The sequence below is a fragment of the Plutella xylostella genome, chromosome 2, assembly GCF_932276165.1.
Source record: "Plutella xylostella chromosome 2, ilPluXylo3.1, whole genome shotgun sequence".
Classification (NCBI taxonomy): domain Eukaryota; kingdom Metazoa; phylum Arthropoda; class Insecta; order Lepidoptera; family Plutellidae; genus Plutella; species Plutella xylostella.
Genome location: NC_063982.1, coordinates 644,141 through 658,896, shown reverse-complemented (window position 1 = coordinate 658,896; position 14,756 = coordinate 644,141). Strand labels below are relative to the sequence as shown.

Here is a 14,756-nt window from a genome sequence, read left to right as displayed (position 1 = left end):
ATGAGGATGATTGATGAATACAGAGAGTCGTTAGCGAAGTTTTAGTGTTTCTTTATTTGGTATGTACCTATTATACCTACTTAGCTACTTGCCAGCCACATAAGAGCACATAACAGAGTGTAGCAAGAGTCGCTGTTGTCGGATACGACGAAGAGGACATCATCATCACTTACACCAATAAGAATAATAAAATTAACAAGATGTTGATTGATGATTAGTTAAAGGTGGTTTTATTGAGGAACAAGTGAAATGGATAACCAAACTCAATATAGGACCTACCTACCGACAGGAAACAGGAGTGTTAAATAAGTAAAAGCAATTGTATAAGTAAATTAATGTTTATTATGTACAATCAAGGAACACTGGTAATAGGTACTCAATACATTGATGTAGGCAGGTACCCTTAAAACTAACAATCGTTTCATATTTCTTTGGCAAATAAATAGTGGATAAACAAAATATAACTGGGAAAACAAAATAAATATTTCAAATCTGTCATGGCATCGCTAACTCTTATGCAACGCAATAGAGTCTGTTTTACTCATAAAGTTCACAAAGCCAGGGTCTTTTGGTTGGCTGATTTTTGCTCTCAATATAGGTATTCTTCAATTGTTTTGTAAACTGGTACAGCCGCCTTCAGTTATTGTTGTACACCTCTGAAAACATAAAACGAATATAGGTATTACTTATAGGTAGTTTTTTATATTTATTATTTTCAAGTGGACACTGATTATTATTCTGTGACGTGGATAAGTTACATGTAAAACGTATAAGAACCATCTATTTCGGCAAAGGTGTAAAACTAACTATTACATAGATGTATGTATTGCTGCATTCCCAGTAGGGAAACTGTTTTAGTATGCCGACTGTTCACAGTTTGCTAGTGTTACCCTAGTAACGGGTGAACAGTTTGTCTACTGGGAACACAGCCTAAATGTAAGCGTCACCTTTTGGCATCGTACGTAACGGACGCATCGCATTCAGCATTTTTTGTATAGAAATTCATAGAAGTGCGTCCACTTCATCGGCAATGCCGACGCCGTTTCTCCATACATTTATGATATTCCGTTTGGTACTATAGCGATAGCTGGACCTTAAGTAAACTATACGTATACTCACACCAGCATCGGGGTTGAACTCTGACCCAGTGGGGCAGAACAGTTGAATGTCGATGCCTCCAGAGCACAGGTAGTATGAACTGCAGAGCGTCGGGTGAGGCCGATTGCCGAAGAACCCTGGAGGGCATATCGGCTCTGGCACCGTCGGTTGTGGGGCCGTCGGTTGTACTGGTTCTGGCGTGGTTTGTATTGACTCTGGTGTGGTTGATATTATTTCTGGTGTGGTTGATATAATTTCTGGCGTGGTTGATATAATTTCTGGTGTGGTTGATATAATTTCTGGCGTGGTTGATATAATTTCTGGTGTGGTTGATAGTAATTCTGGGGTGGTTGATATAAGTTCTGGTGTGGTTGATATAATTTCTGGTGTAGTTGATATAATTTCTGGCGTTGTGTATAGTAATTCTGGTGTGGTTGATATCATTTCTGGTGTGGTTGATATAATTTCTAGCGTTGTGGATAGTAATTCTGGTGTGGTTGATATTATTTCCGGTGTAGTTGATATTATTTCTGGGGTAGTTGATATAATTTCTGGTGTAGTTGATATAATTTCTGGTGTGGTTGATAGTAATTCTGGCGTAGTTAATGGTAAGTCGGTAGTTGTGAGTGTTGTTTCTGGAGTCGATGATGGTAATGATGTAGAATCAATTGTTGTCGATGGTAATTCTGTTATTTCCTGTGACGATTCTGTAGTTGTTGTGGGTAATACTGTGGATCCAACAATTTCAGCGTCTGTAGTTGATGATGTTTCTAAAGCTGGTTCAGATGTTGTTGTGACTATTGTTTCAACATCCACGGGTGTAGATGCTGTAGCATCAGTGTTGATATTTGTAGTCGTCTCAACTGGTGGTTTCGTTTGAGACCAAGTGCATCCGCCTTCAGCGATTGGAACGCATGCCTGAAATAAGAAAGTTGAAATAGTTAGGGTTGGTATTCCGTATTGGACTAAACCTGAGACAACCTGAAAATTATCTGACGATGGGGGTGGCATCGTCAATGTAAAAATATTGAAAACCAACTATGTAGTTCGGTGTATACACAAAAAAAACTCTATTACATTCAGTCTTAAAGGTACTATAGCAGATAATTGTATTGAAAATTTCACTTACACTAACATCCTGATTGTATTCGAATCCCGTATTACAGTACAGCTGCACAGCCGACCCTCCAGAACACACGTAGAACGAATCACATAGCTCTGGATGTGGGACGCTCCCGAAGTTTCCAGAAGCACACCATTCTGACGGAGATGCTGTAGTCAGTTCTGTTTCTTCTGTAGTCAGTTCAACAGCTGCTGTAGTCATTTGTATAGCTTCTGTAGTCGCGTCAGAAGCTGTGGTTGTGATATCGCTTGTTTCCGTTTGATCAGCTGTAACCTCAGTAACATCAGGAATACCGACTGTTGTAATTTTTACAGTTGTAACATCAACAGCATCAGTCGTGGTCCATTGGCCATCTGATGTCGTTTCTGTATTTTCAGTGTTTTCTGTTGTAACTGGTAATGTACTTAATGTTGCTTCAGTGGTGGTAAGTTTCTCAGTTGTAGACGAAATGTTATATTCGTCTGTTACATCTCCATCTTCTGTCCAACCATTACTCTCTCCAGACACAGTCCAGTCGACCTCAGTCCAAGAATCGTCAGTTGTGTCTTCTTCAGAAGTCCAAATAGAAACAGAAGGTGTGCTGCTTACTGCAACAGTTGCAGAACCATTGGCTGTAGTCCAAACGGGGTCGGTGGTCCAATCAACTTCTGTCCAGCTATCCTCGGAAGAATCTTCTTCTGAGGTCCAGATTGGTGCTGAAGGAGTACTCACTGGAGCAGCAGATGAATTACCACCGTCTGCAGAATCATTATCTGTCGTCCAACCAGGTTCTGTTGTCCAATCAACTTCTGTCCAAGAGTCTTCACTACTATCTTCTTCAGTGGTAACATTTGGCACTGACGATGTACTGCTTGGTTCAGAAGTCGTGGTTATCCCTTGAGTTGTAGTATCTTGAATAGTAGTGTAAGTAGGTACTGCTGTCCAAGAACCGTCCGTAGTTTGAATAGTTGCGTAAGTAGTAGGATATTCTGTTGTGTTTGAATTTGTGGTTGTCAAGTCAACTTCAGCAGTCGTTGTTTGTGCGTGTGAAGTAGTCTCAACATCTGGTTGAACTGTTGATGGAAGATTAACGATCGTAGTAGGGTAAGCTTCTGTAGTAGTCAATGTTTCTAATGTAGTCAATTCTTCGTCAGTAGTTGTACCATTTACTAAAGCTTCCGTCGTCGGTACTTGGGTAGTAACTTCAATATCTGGTTTAATAGTTGTTGTTAAATCCGCAATTGTAGTGGAGGTATCATTTGTTTCTACAGTTGTGAATTCGTTTTCTGTTGTAGTTTCAAGGTTTCCAGTAGTAGGAACACTCACGGTTGTAGTGGATACGTCTGTTGTACTCTCTGTAACATTAACAGGTAGACTTTCATCAGTTGTAGGGTAGTTTTCTTGAGTTGAGTTATTTGTTTCTGTGGTCGTCCATGCGTTTGTGGTTGATGAAGAGAAGGAACTCTCAGTAGTTGTTATTTCATCCGTTGTTGTTGTTGCTTCAGTAGGAAATTCGATTGTAGTCAGATTTTCCGTCGTAGGTTCTACAGAGGAAACTGTCGTCAATATAGTCGTAGGATCCGTTTCAATTGATGCAGTGGTCAGTTCAACAGTTGTAGGTTGTTCAGTCACACTACTGTCAGTTGTAGAAATAACTTCAGTAGTAAGAGAACTTGTAGTTACATCAACTAGACCCTCAGTTGTCTTTATATTTTCGGTCGTTCCCGTAAAATGTTCAGTCGTGCTAACCACTTCAGTTGAATTTTCAACCGTTTCAGTTGTAGAAATTGATTGTGTTGTTCCTTCTGGAACAGGTGTGTAACTTGTGGTTTCGACTCCTGCTTCTGTTGAGTTTACAGACGGTGTTACTTCATTAGTGCTCGGTTCTTCTGTCGTCGATGCAACTATTTCAGTGGCCACTGTACTGAATTCGGTGGTTTTAATATCTTCTGTAGTGGTTTCAGTAGCCTCAGTTTCGGTTACGATATCTGTCACCGCTAGTGTGGTGCTTTGAACACTATCAGTAGATTCTGGTTCCTTAGTAGTGCTGGCTACGTCTTCCGTGATGGAAGATATAGTAGTAGTAGGTTCAGTCGTAACTTCTATAGGAGCTTCAGTTGTGTAAACCTCCGTGGTGACACTTGGTGTGGTAGTTTCTTCTATAGGTTTGGTTCCTTCTGTTACTGAACTGGTTTCAACAGTTGGTTCGTTTGTAGTAGTGTAAACCTCGGTGGTAACACTTGGTTTGGTAGTTTCATCTATAGGTTTGGTTTCTTCAGTAACTGGACTGGTTTCAATAGTTGGTTCGTTTGTAGTAGTGTAAATCTCGGTGGTAATGCTTGGTTTTGTCGTTTCTTCACTGGGTTGGGTTTCTTCAGTTACTGGACTGGTTCCAAGGGTTGGTTTGTTTGTAGTAGTGTCCTCAGTGGTGACACTTGGTGTTGTCGTTTCTTCACTGGGTTGGGTTTCTTCAGTTACTGGACTGGTTTCAAGCGTTGGTTTGTTTGTAGTAGTGTAAACCTCAGTGGTGACACTTGGTGTTGTAGTTTCTTCACTGGTTTGGGTTTCTTCAGTTACTGGACTGGTTTCAAGGGTTGGTTTGTTCGTAGCCGGGTTCACAACACACTCGGTCGCCCACGGCCAGTTGCATATCTGAAATTGTAGTAATTTTTATTTATCGTATGGCTTTACTGGTTACATAAAATAATATTAAAATAAGAATTTATACGAGTAAAAACTACAATTATTTAAATATGCAGTAGCGCTGCTGGTGAGGTTGGTGAAGTCATCGGCAGGTCCGGCATATTTTGTGTCCGGTAGTAATGTTACCATCAATGGAATAAAAAAAGATTCGAATTATTATAATCTAAGTTAAGATATACAGTGTGGAGTAAGGGTGGATTCTACGAGTAATTTTATCGAGAAAAAACTCTCATATGTGGAAGTATAAGGAGTAGGTAGCAATGTTTCCAAAGTAAGATAAACCTTAACTTTGATTAATAAGTAGGTACCTACTAAGTAACTTAATATCCCCACAAACCTGCAGCTGAAAATCGAAGATCAAGCCGGCAGGACAGTCCTTCTCAACCTTGTCGCCAAAATTACACTGATAGAACTTGCTACAGTCATGGTCGTGCGTCAACAACGCATGCTCGTGAATGTTCACAGGACAACCATTAGGTAGCACGCCATCTGGCGGCGTGTACGGAACTTCTTCGTGCGTAGTCCACTCTACGGGGGGAGGTGTTGGTTGGGTAGTGGGAGCGGGTGTCGTGGTGGTTGTGCTGGTAGTAGTGGTGGCAGTCGGAAGGACACAGTTGACTTGGTTCGGCCAATTGCAGACCTGGAAAAGGGAAAATACGTTTTTTTTAATAAGAATCATCAACATCATAGAGAGGTAGATAATTCTTTATTGCGCACAAACAACTTGTAATTTCTATTACAACAGGAAATGCATAAAATAATACAATACAATTGGCGGCCTTATTACTATAAGAGTAATTTCTTCCAGACTTCCTCGGAGGAGAGCAATTATACCTACTTACATCATCTAGGTAGCTCGAATTACTAAGTACTTACGTATAGATAAGTAGGCACTAAAAATAATGATCACCTGTAAGTTAGGGTCAAAGTGCAGTCCACCGGGACAGCTCTCCAGCCTGGGCCGGCCGTGGTCGCACCTGGATACATAGGAAAAAGTGTTTAATTTACTTTCATCGCTTAATATTATACACACACACACACACACTCTCACGCCTTGTACTAATGAACTCCCTTGCGGGGTAGGCAGAGGTGCATTGCTGCACCCACTTTTCGCCAGAGTGTTATGTTAGTCCCAATGTAATAGGGGGCGGGCCTATTGCCATTTTACGGGCACATCCAAGACCCGAGAACAAATATCTGTGTTTAAACAAATATCTGCCCCAGCCGGGAATCGAACCCGGGACCTTCGGCTCAGTAGTCAGGGTCACTAACCACTACGCCATTCGGTCGCCTAAAATATTATACAGGGTGTTTTAGTCGAAGTCGGTTAAAGAAGTTATATACTCAACTCGTCAGGAACAAGTTTTGTTCCTGCGAGTCATGCGTCATGTTTACTTTATTTGAAGGAGAAATAATATTCCTGCTATGTCTTGACTTTTTATACTTATAATTTCCTATAGATACCTACCTATATCTATGCCACCTTAAGGGCCCGTACAGGGTGACGTGCCGCGCCAATTTTGGGTTTTCAATGCTCTTCACACAGCACACGCAGTGACACGCACACATGTAAGTTTGCACAGTGGGTCGATAAACTTTTACTCGCCAACTTTATTGACAATTATGTTCAAAAGTACATTTTGGGTGATTTTAGGGTAAGTAAGTATAATTCTTACTTACACTGGTAGGCACCAGGAAAGAGTAGAAATTAATAGGGGTGCCACTTTACTCTATACTCGGAACCCGATTAGCTTTCTCAAACAAATGTGGTATTTACTTGTAGAAAGGTAACTACAACTACAAGTATTAAAGTGTAGATAATAAGTTTCGGGCATTCTCCAGCCAACTGAACCCCGACGACAAAGCAAAGTAAATACATAGTGTCGCAAAAGGGCTATACTAAGCCAAAAGGGGATGACTCAAGGGGTAATTCTGAACAACTTTTGTTCTACGAGATTTGCAAATTCGCGAAAAAAAATATTCGTTTTCCATGGTAAAAAGTCACATGTCCAACAAAGTTAATTTCCAAAACTCGTAGAGCAAAAGTTCAGAATGACCCCCTGTCTTACTCCTTTTTACCGGACTGCCGAAAGAGGAGGGTAATGTTTTTTGATTGTATGTATGTATGTTTGTCTGTTTCTTTGTTCCCTCCTGTAGCCTAAACGGCTTGATAGATTTTGATGTATGAGGTATTGTTAGAAGCGTATTGATGGCGCGATGGTTATAGGCTATGTGACGTTCCATTAAAATGAACATAGCGCCCTCTAGAGGACATAACGTGATGATCGAAAAAATAATAATTCAACTTTGCCGTGTAAGGTATCAAATGAAAGGGCTTGATTTTCACATTATAAAAATATGCATATTGAAGGTATTTAAATAACAACACCAAAATTATTGAAATAAAAAATGATCATGAACTACTGACGTAAAATTTCATAAAATAAAAACAACTAAAAAGTTACAAATAAAAAAATACAATTATAAACAAACGAAAAACCCGACTGTACGCTAAAAACAAGTCCCAATGTTAATGGAAAGTATCGCAGGCGGGGACCAACTTGACCGCCACTCAAGGCCGTTTTCTAAGTAACATTCAGCTAAATGGTGAACCCTCTGCTGGTCCCCACCTACGATACTTTCCATTAACATTGGGACTTGTTTTCATATTTTTAGCGTGCAGTCGGGTTTTTTGTTTGTTTATAATTTGTTTAGTACTATATACCGCTTTTTCAATACCTTTAAGTACGGTGGCCTGCGCCTAAAAATATACAGGCGGAGTTTTTAAAATAGCGATCTCAAGCTCACATGCTGCTCAAGCACATCCACATAAACACCACTGCTACACACATCACACACAACACGTCCCTGGATTTATAACAGATGTAGCTGGTCCCTTCATCATCAGGGATCGCTATTTTAAAAACTCCGCCTGTATACTTTAAGGCGCAGGCCACCGTAAATGTACATTTTTTGGTAGCAGCATAATATTTTTACTTAATTTTAGGGTTTCGAACGTCAAAAGAAAAAAAGCAACCGTTATAGGATCTCTTTGTTGTCCGTCTGTCACCGCCCTTTTTCTCAGAAACGGGTAAAGATATCAAGCTGATATTTCGCATAGATGGGGAGTAACCCAAAAAAAATATTATGGTACTCCCTGTCCCACACAAGTAAATTGGGGCTTATATTTTTTCCAGTTATTTTGATGTGTATCCTTTTTTTTCTTTGATGTTTTGTATAAGTATGTGTTTGTTTTCTTTAAATCTGTATTTTTTTTGTTGTTGCTGTCTATGTGTCAAATAAATGTATCTTTATCTTCAAATCACGCCATCTATCGTTTGTTTTTTTTGTGGCTACTGTCTATAGAAGAAATTCCGTCATTGACAATTTTACGTTACGAATTTATTTTTATTTATTTTATTTTTATTTTTACATTTTCGTGGAGAACCAACAGCATTTTGTTAATAAATAATTATTACTTATGAACACATAACAACTTGATGCCATTAACTGAATGAACTTAGTAAACCCAGTAAACCTAACACATCCAGAGGAAAAATAAAATCTCTTTCTCTCTCTCTGAAATACTTAATAGCCCAAACTCGATGCTTTTAGCTATTAACATCTTTGAAATAAAATTGAGCCACCACCGTGTTACTGCCCTCATCAGATCCTCACGAGACCATACCTCAACCAGCACCAAGAGACTGTATTTTTGATCCCTAACCTAATGTTCGTGCGTATTGTCATCACTTAGATCCATTCGCTATATTCCTGCTCCTCATCAGACCTTTACGAGACTGTAATGTCACGAGAATATTGCACACTATCTAATTTAATTTAATGTATTGAATATACTGGAAGAATTATGCTTCCTCAATTTCAAATCAAATTATGTTGGTGTCATAAAAGTTGAAAAAGGGCAATGACAACCAATGTGCAGTGATTTTGTATCTGTACACAATAAGATCGCGAGCTGTCAGTGCTGCCTAAACCGACGTGACCCTTCTTTGGAGGCCAGCGGCCAACTGAGTCAAACGTCACTTGTGTTTATGATTTTATAACACAGAAAACCGCCATAGATATTTGTATGAAGATTTGAGGGAAAAAAATTGCTCAAGTTTGGGATTAATTTACACAAAATAAGTGTGTGTTTATTAAAAAACAAGGTATTTAGCGCCTAGTCCAAGCCTTTAACTTTATAATATGATAAAAATCATATGAAATCTCTTGATGATTACGACACAGTTGTTACAATACGGGAGTATCATTTACTGGTTTTTCGTCATATTCTGAATTTAATTTACAGTTATCCATAAGCTTTTACTTAAATTCGAATGATTCAGCACCTAGCTAGACTCTTCGACTACCGGTGTGATTTTTTTCAAGGCTGTAGAGCATCATTTACTACATAATTCTATGACAATGCCAACCCTCGATTGCCTATTGCCGACCCTCTCAAAGTTACTTCCATTATAATAAACACTCACTAGTAATGAAAAATTTCCAGTGACAAAAGCACCAAATACTACTTTAGCTTAATGATGACGCTGTCTGAAATATTGAAGTAGGTTCAGCAGGTACATTTACATCATAAAACTAAAAAACATTGAGTTAAAAATTTTAATGAAATACTTAACTGGAACCTTTTCATTGCTCATGAGTGTGACGACCGAATGGCGTAGTGGTTAGTGACCCTGACTACTGAGCCGAAGGTCCCGGGTTCGATTCGCGGCTGGGGCAGATATTTGTTTAAACACAGATATTTGTTCTCGGGTCTTGGATGTGCCCGTAAAATGGCAATAGGCCCGCCCCCTATTACATTGGGACTAACATAACACTGTGGCGAAAAGTGGGTGCAGCAATGCACCCCTGCCTACCCCGCAAGGGAGTACATTAGTACAAGGCGTGAGTGTGTGTGTGTGTGTGATGAGTGTGACAGACCTACCACCTAGAGCTGCAAGTTACCTGTAGAACTTGGAGCAGTCACTCTCATGCGGCAGCAGCAGGTGCTGTTGAGTCGAGGGACAGGCGGGGGCGGCGCGCGCAGACAGCACTGCCAGAACCACTAGCAGTGGTGTTTCTGGGGAATAGAAGGTTGTTAGTACTGGTGGAGGTGGGTAGAGTGCCTGTGCAGAGTGAGTCACGCAGTAGTTAGGGTGTAGTGCACATCCGAAGAATATAGTGACACAACTCGTCATTCTAAACAACTTTATACTTCATAGAAACTTTGTTTACCATTGCCACGTGATCTTTTACTATGGGGGGTAAAATTTATTTTTTCCGAGTTTCCGAAAGTCGTAGAACAAAAGTTGTTTCCAATAATGAGTTGTATCACTATCTTTCGGTGTGCATTTTAACATTGAGACGATTGATTCATGAACTGTATGCCCGTTTTTTCCAAAATGTTATGTTTCGCCCAACGAATGATCCGTCCTCAAACTACAAAGTGGGTAAAACGCGCGCGCGGGCGCGGGCTCCTGCTGGCTCCTGACGGGCTAGCACGGAGCGCAATGAAGACGTGACTAAAGTTCTCCGTCGCGCTCGCTCTTGAGGCTGCGCGATGTGAGTGGGCGCAATGCAAAACTTTTGTCACGTCTTAATCGCAACCCGTGCTTGTCCTTCTGGTGGTGGACGGTGCAGCAGCAGCAGTGGTCGCGTGGGGTCACGTATCGGCTAGGCATACTTAGGTCGCAGACGGCGGGATTCCCCCGCGGCGAATCGGTGTCATTTGCGTGTAGTCTATCCTGCCCTGCTGCGCTTACACTTTACGCGCCGCGCGACGTCGCGTGATCGCAGCGTCAGCGTTGTGCAACAGTGACAACATCGTCAACATCACATGATCGTGGTCGAAAACAACCGGCGACAGATTGTAGAGTTCCCGCCTAGCTCAGCCTCCTTGTAGCTGGTCAGACAGATCTGCTCGAGGCTAGTGGGTAGTTTTAGTGCGATGTCCAACGGCCAGGGCAAATATACTTAGAAGAGAGAGCTGTACATATAAGTCGAGGGTAGAAACTTAAGATTGTTTGCTACTATTGCTACCTACCCCCGCCCATTATTATTGATATTTCATAGTCAATATTTCTTTTTTTTTTTACTTAAACTGCCTGTAGCTCAAAATCTATCCATAGGTACCTACTATAAGACAGGTCTGCTAATGGTCTTGTTTTAATCGTTTTTAAAAAAATATTTTTTTATTGACAGATAATAAATTTGTTCTTGAGGTTGGGGTCCACCAAACCTCACAGGGCCCGCGTGGTGGACTAGACAAACCCTTCCGTCATGGGAATGAGATCCGTTCCCCAGCAGTCGGGACGTGATGGGTTGTGATGATGATGCAGTTGTGTTTGATGGTGATACCTATCGCGTAATCTTACATAGATAGGTATCAATGTCGTAATATGCCTACAATCAAAAGTTTAGATTTTATCTTTGAAAATGCATTTTATTCAAAAATGCCGCGGTAGCACCGCAGATTATAATCAATCTTGATAATTTTTTAACAAGTCATTCTCATTGTTTAAAAATGCATCCGGGTCATTTTTTGGACCTATACACAGACTGTAGGAGAATAAAACTTAGAACCCTTCTTCTTTTTCTTACAATGCCCCGCATCCCGCACTGTATGTTGCGTGAATTTACCAATGTCGCATGAACGCACGTAAATAGATGCGACTGTGCGTGTGCGTGACAAGCAACGTCCATACACGCATTCACGCAACATATAGCGTGATGCGTGGCAGTGTATAATAACTACCGTAAGGTAAATTATTTACAAATATTAGCATAATGTTCCTTATCATTAGATATCGCCAAATTCCACTGCTGGTCACTGATACGTTTATCGGATAGGTAATTAATGTTATGTTATTTATTTGCCACTGGATTTTATCTTTCTAACAAAAAACAGCTACTGTTTGTAGCTAAAGATAAAATCTACTATAGCGCATGCGATACACACGTATGATAAATAAAATGATTGAACTAGATTTATCCGGTTTATCTGGCGCGGATAGGTACATTTTTTCCTGGTCTTGCCTCAATATGTTCGAACCTTTACCTAACTACATAGGTGAAAAGAAACATTGACATTTCGCAAATTTTCAGAAGTCGTGTCACCCTTTTCAGCTCTTTTCGCAACATCCTGTATAACGTGTCGTGGGCTACGCACAAGTGCTACAGTTTTTCCACCAATAGCCAATGTTACTTTTGTACCACGTTGTGTGTAGTGAACGATGGAAGAGATATATCCATTATGTGAACCCACCAAGCCCCGGTGGACCAGCGTGGTGGTAAATAGTCCAAGCTTAGGAAGGGGATAAGTATTCAAAAAGGTTTATTTCGATAGAGCCAGAAGCAGCAGCAGGTACAACTACAGGTAGAACTATAGAATAGAATAGAATAGAATAGAATACTCTTTATTTTGCACCATTAAAGACACATTACAATTCACAACTTATATACATAAAATAGTACAAAAAAGGCGGCCTTATTGCTTAAAGCAATCTCTACCAGACAACCTTTGGATGGAAGAGACAATTTAAACATATATATTCTATATATTTAGTCTAGGTTTTATAAATAAGGGGGATTGCGTTTAGAGGGCGGTTAGTAGGAGACGCGTAGTGTATTTATAGCTACCTTACCTAGGTCACCTAGGTATAGGCATTAGGCACAGAACAACAACTAGTAAGTAGGTACCAGGTAAGTATAGGTTCTGATTCATTAACAATCTACAGGCACTTAGAGGTAGGTATGTATGACTTTCTCCTAAGTGCGTTAAATTAATTAAACCACGACTAATATTACATTAGTCATGGTTACTTAGGTATAGGTAATAAATAATGTACCTAAATGTCCGATTTCCTTATTTTTCTATTTGATTTAGAGTGGGTGATTAAAATGAGCTAACCTATCTAGAATTTCTTGACTAATCGCTATTTTTAATACTTTAGTAATACCTGATGATATTATTTTACTTTAATACTTTTATTGGCATAGAACCGATAATGAAATGAACGAATTTGCGTAAGAGTCAAAAGAACTTCCGTTTCGGAGGTCAGTCTTATGAAAAGCGAACTTTCGAAGTACTACATGTTAACCAGCAATCTTTCGATTGCTAACTACTAGGCTGATGATGATGATGAAGGACGAAACAAAACAAGCACACTGCACCTAACATTAAACTGCAGGATACGGCCTCCTCCAACACCTCGACTGGAGGTTTTTTTACATAATCTCCACGCTTGGTAGGTTGGGTAGGTATATCACGTAACACAAACATACTTAACACTTTCAAGACCCGACAGCAAAAAATATCTGTCTAAACAGATATCTAGCCCGGATTCGAACCTGGGACCAGTCTGACCAGAGTCTACAGATCTCTGTGCCATCTTTAGTCATAATAAGACTGCGTTCCAGCAGGCAAACAGTTCGCTGCCGACTGAGTTAACGATGTATCAGTTTGTTACAGTACTCCGAGTGTTCACAGTTTGTTTACTCTGTCCATAATATTATTGGTTTTTTTACATTAGAAATCCCATACATATTTGATGACTGCAAAGGAAAACCAACTTTACTTACCTGACATAAGGGAACGTCAAAAATACAATAAAATAGTGGAAGCTCTATAGTTTTGCGCTCACTCTACGAAATTTGGAGAGTTATTTGCCTTGTAACAGTTTACCTACTGTGAACGGAGCTTAATCACCTACGATCACTCACCAATTCCCATAATTTTCGTCACTTTGTCACAAATATTTAGGTATAAAATGTTATCAGTGCCCCTGTCCTTGTGAAAGTTCACTTACGACTGGATTACATTAATACACGTCTATAAACGTTTAATTCGATACTCCAATCAACGTCTTCGTCAGTTTTCATTGATTATGATAAGAAAAGAGGTAAGTGTGTATTTTAAGGTGTAAGGTGCGAATAGACGGCGGGCAGCATAAGGTTGTAACGGCGCACTATACTCTTCAACCAAAGACTATACTTTGTATTAAATAGCACATAAAACTAATACCTAACTAAAGTCTGTTTTTTTATCTCAGATAGTAAATTGACAGATTTTGAACGGTTCATCAACAGTCGATTGTCCCGCCAATGGAAAGATACGTGACTTAATCGCAGGACGATCGACTGTTGATGAACTGTTCAGAATCTGTCAATTTAGTATCTGAGATTAATAAACAGACTTTAACTGACAGTTTCAATAACTCTATAAGCGACAAACTTATCTGTTCCGGTGAGAGCGAACTAAATTGATCCATATCTCATTATTTACTAATGAATTATATATTGATATAGATTAGATGGGTTTATTGAAACCACAAGAGCGAATTACCACTACTGGCAAACTTAAAATCTTATACAATGAAGAAATATTACACATTTTCGTGAGCTGTCACCGGAACAGTTAAGTTTGTGGCACTGTACCTAGTTACTTTCATACTTAAGTATACGATTTTGACAGGTTGTAACTTAAATAGTATGAAAGTAACTACCAGTCATCGGTAGATAGTTATAGAAACTGATGGCGTAGATAGTTAAAATAGAAACTGGCTGTAAGTGACGTTGCGACAAGACGTCTCGCTGTAGTTTCATGTCGACGGCTGCCAATTTTCACCTTTACAAATAAATAATCGTGTTTACCATTTCATTGAAATTGATGATGAATGAAAATTCCTATTAAAGGTACTTATAGGTAGGTAATTTACAGATGCCTACTATGTATATAACCTATAATAATAATAATAATAACGCAGCAGGGCAGCTTGTGGCGAGCTGTTGGGCATTAGCGACCCCACCCACCCGATGCCGGGGAGAACCCCTGTTCCTCATCTCTGGCTTG

General features: G+C 39.8%; 1 protein-coding gene across 2 annotated transcripts; it reads right to left on the bottom strand.

Annotated features, from left to right (window-relative positions):
* Window positions 1–382: 382 nt before the first annotated feature.
* On the bottom strand, window positions 383–13,782 carry LOC105395714 (mucin-5AC). Of its 2 annotated transcripts, XM_038112361.2 has the most exons (8): window positions 13,628–13,782; window positions 9,872–9,986; window positions 5,814–5,880; window positions 5,241–5,543; window positions 2,228–4,852; window positions 1,779–2,016; window positions 1,120–1,745; window positions 383–656 (listed from the first exon to the last, which is right to left on the bottom strand). In XM_038112361.2, the coding sequence occupies exons 1-8, from the start codon at window positions 13,635–13,637 to the stop codon at window positions 606–608; spliced, it is 4,035 nt and encodes a 1,344-aa protein (XP_037968289.2). In that variant the 5' UTR covers window positions 13,638–13,782; the 3' UTR covers window positions 383–605. The 2 variants fall into 2 exon arrangements, with proteins under 2 accessions (XP_037968289.2, XP_037968275.2); XM_038112347.2 differs by having other exon boundaries at window positions 1,120–2,016.
* Window positions 13,783–14,756: the final 974 nt, after the last annotated feature.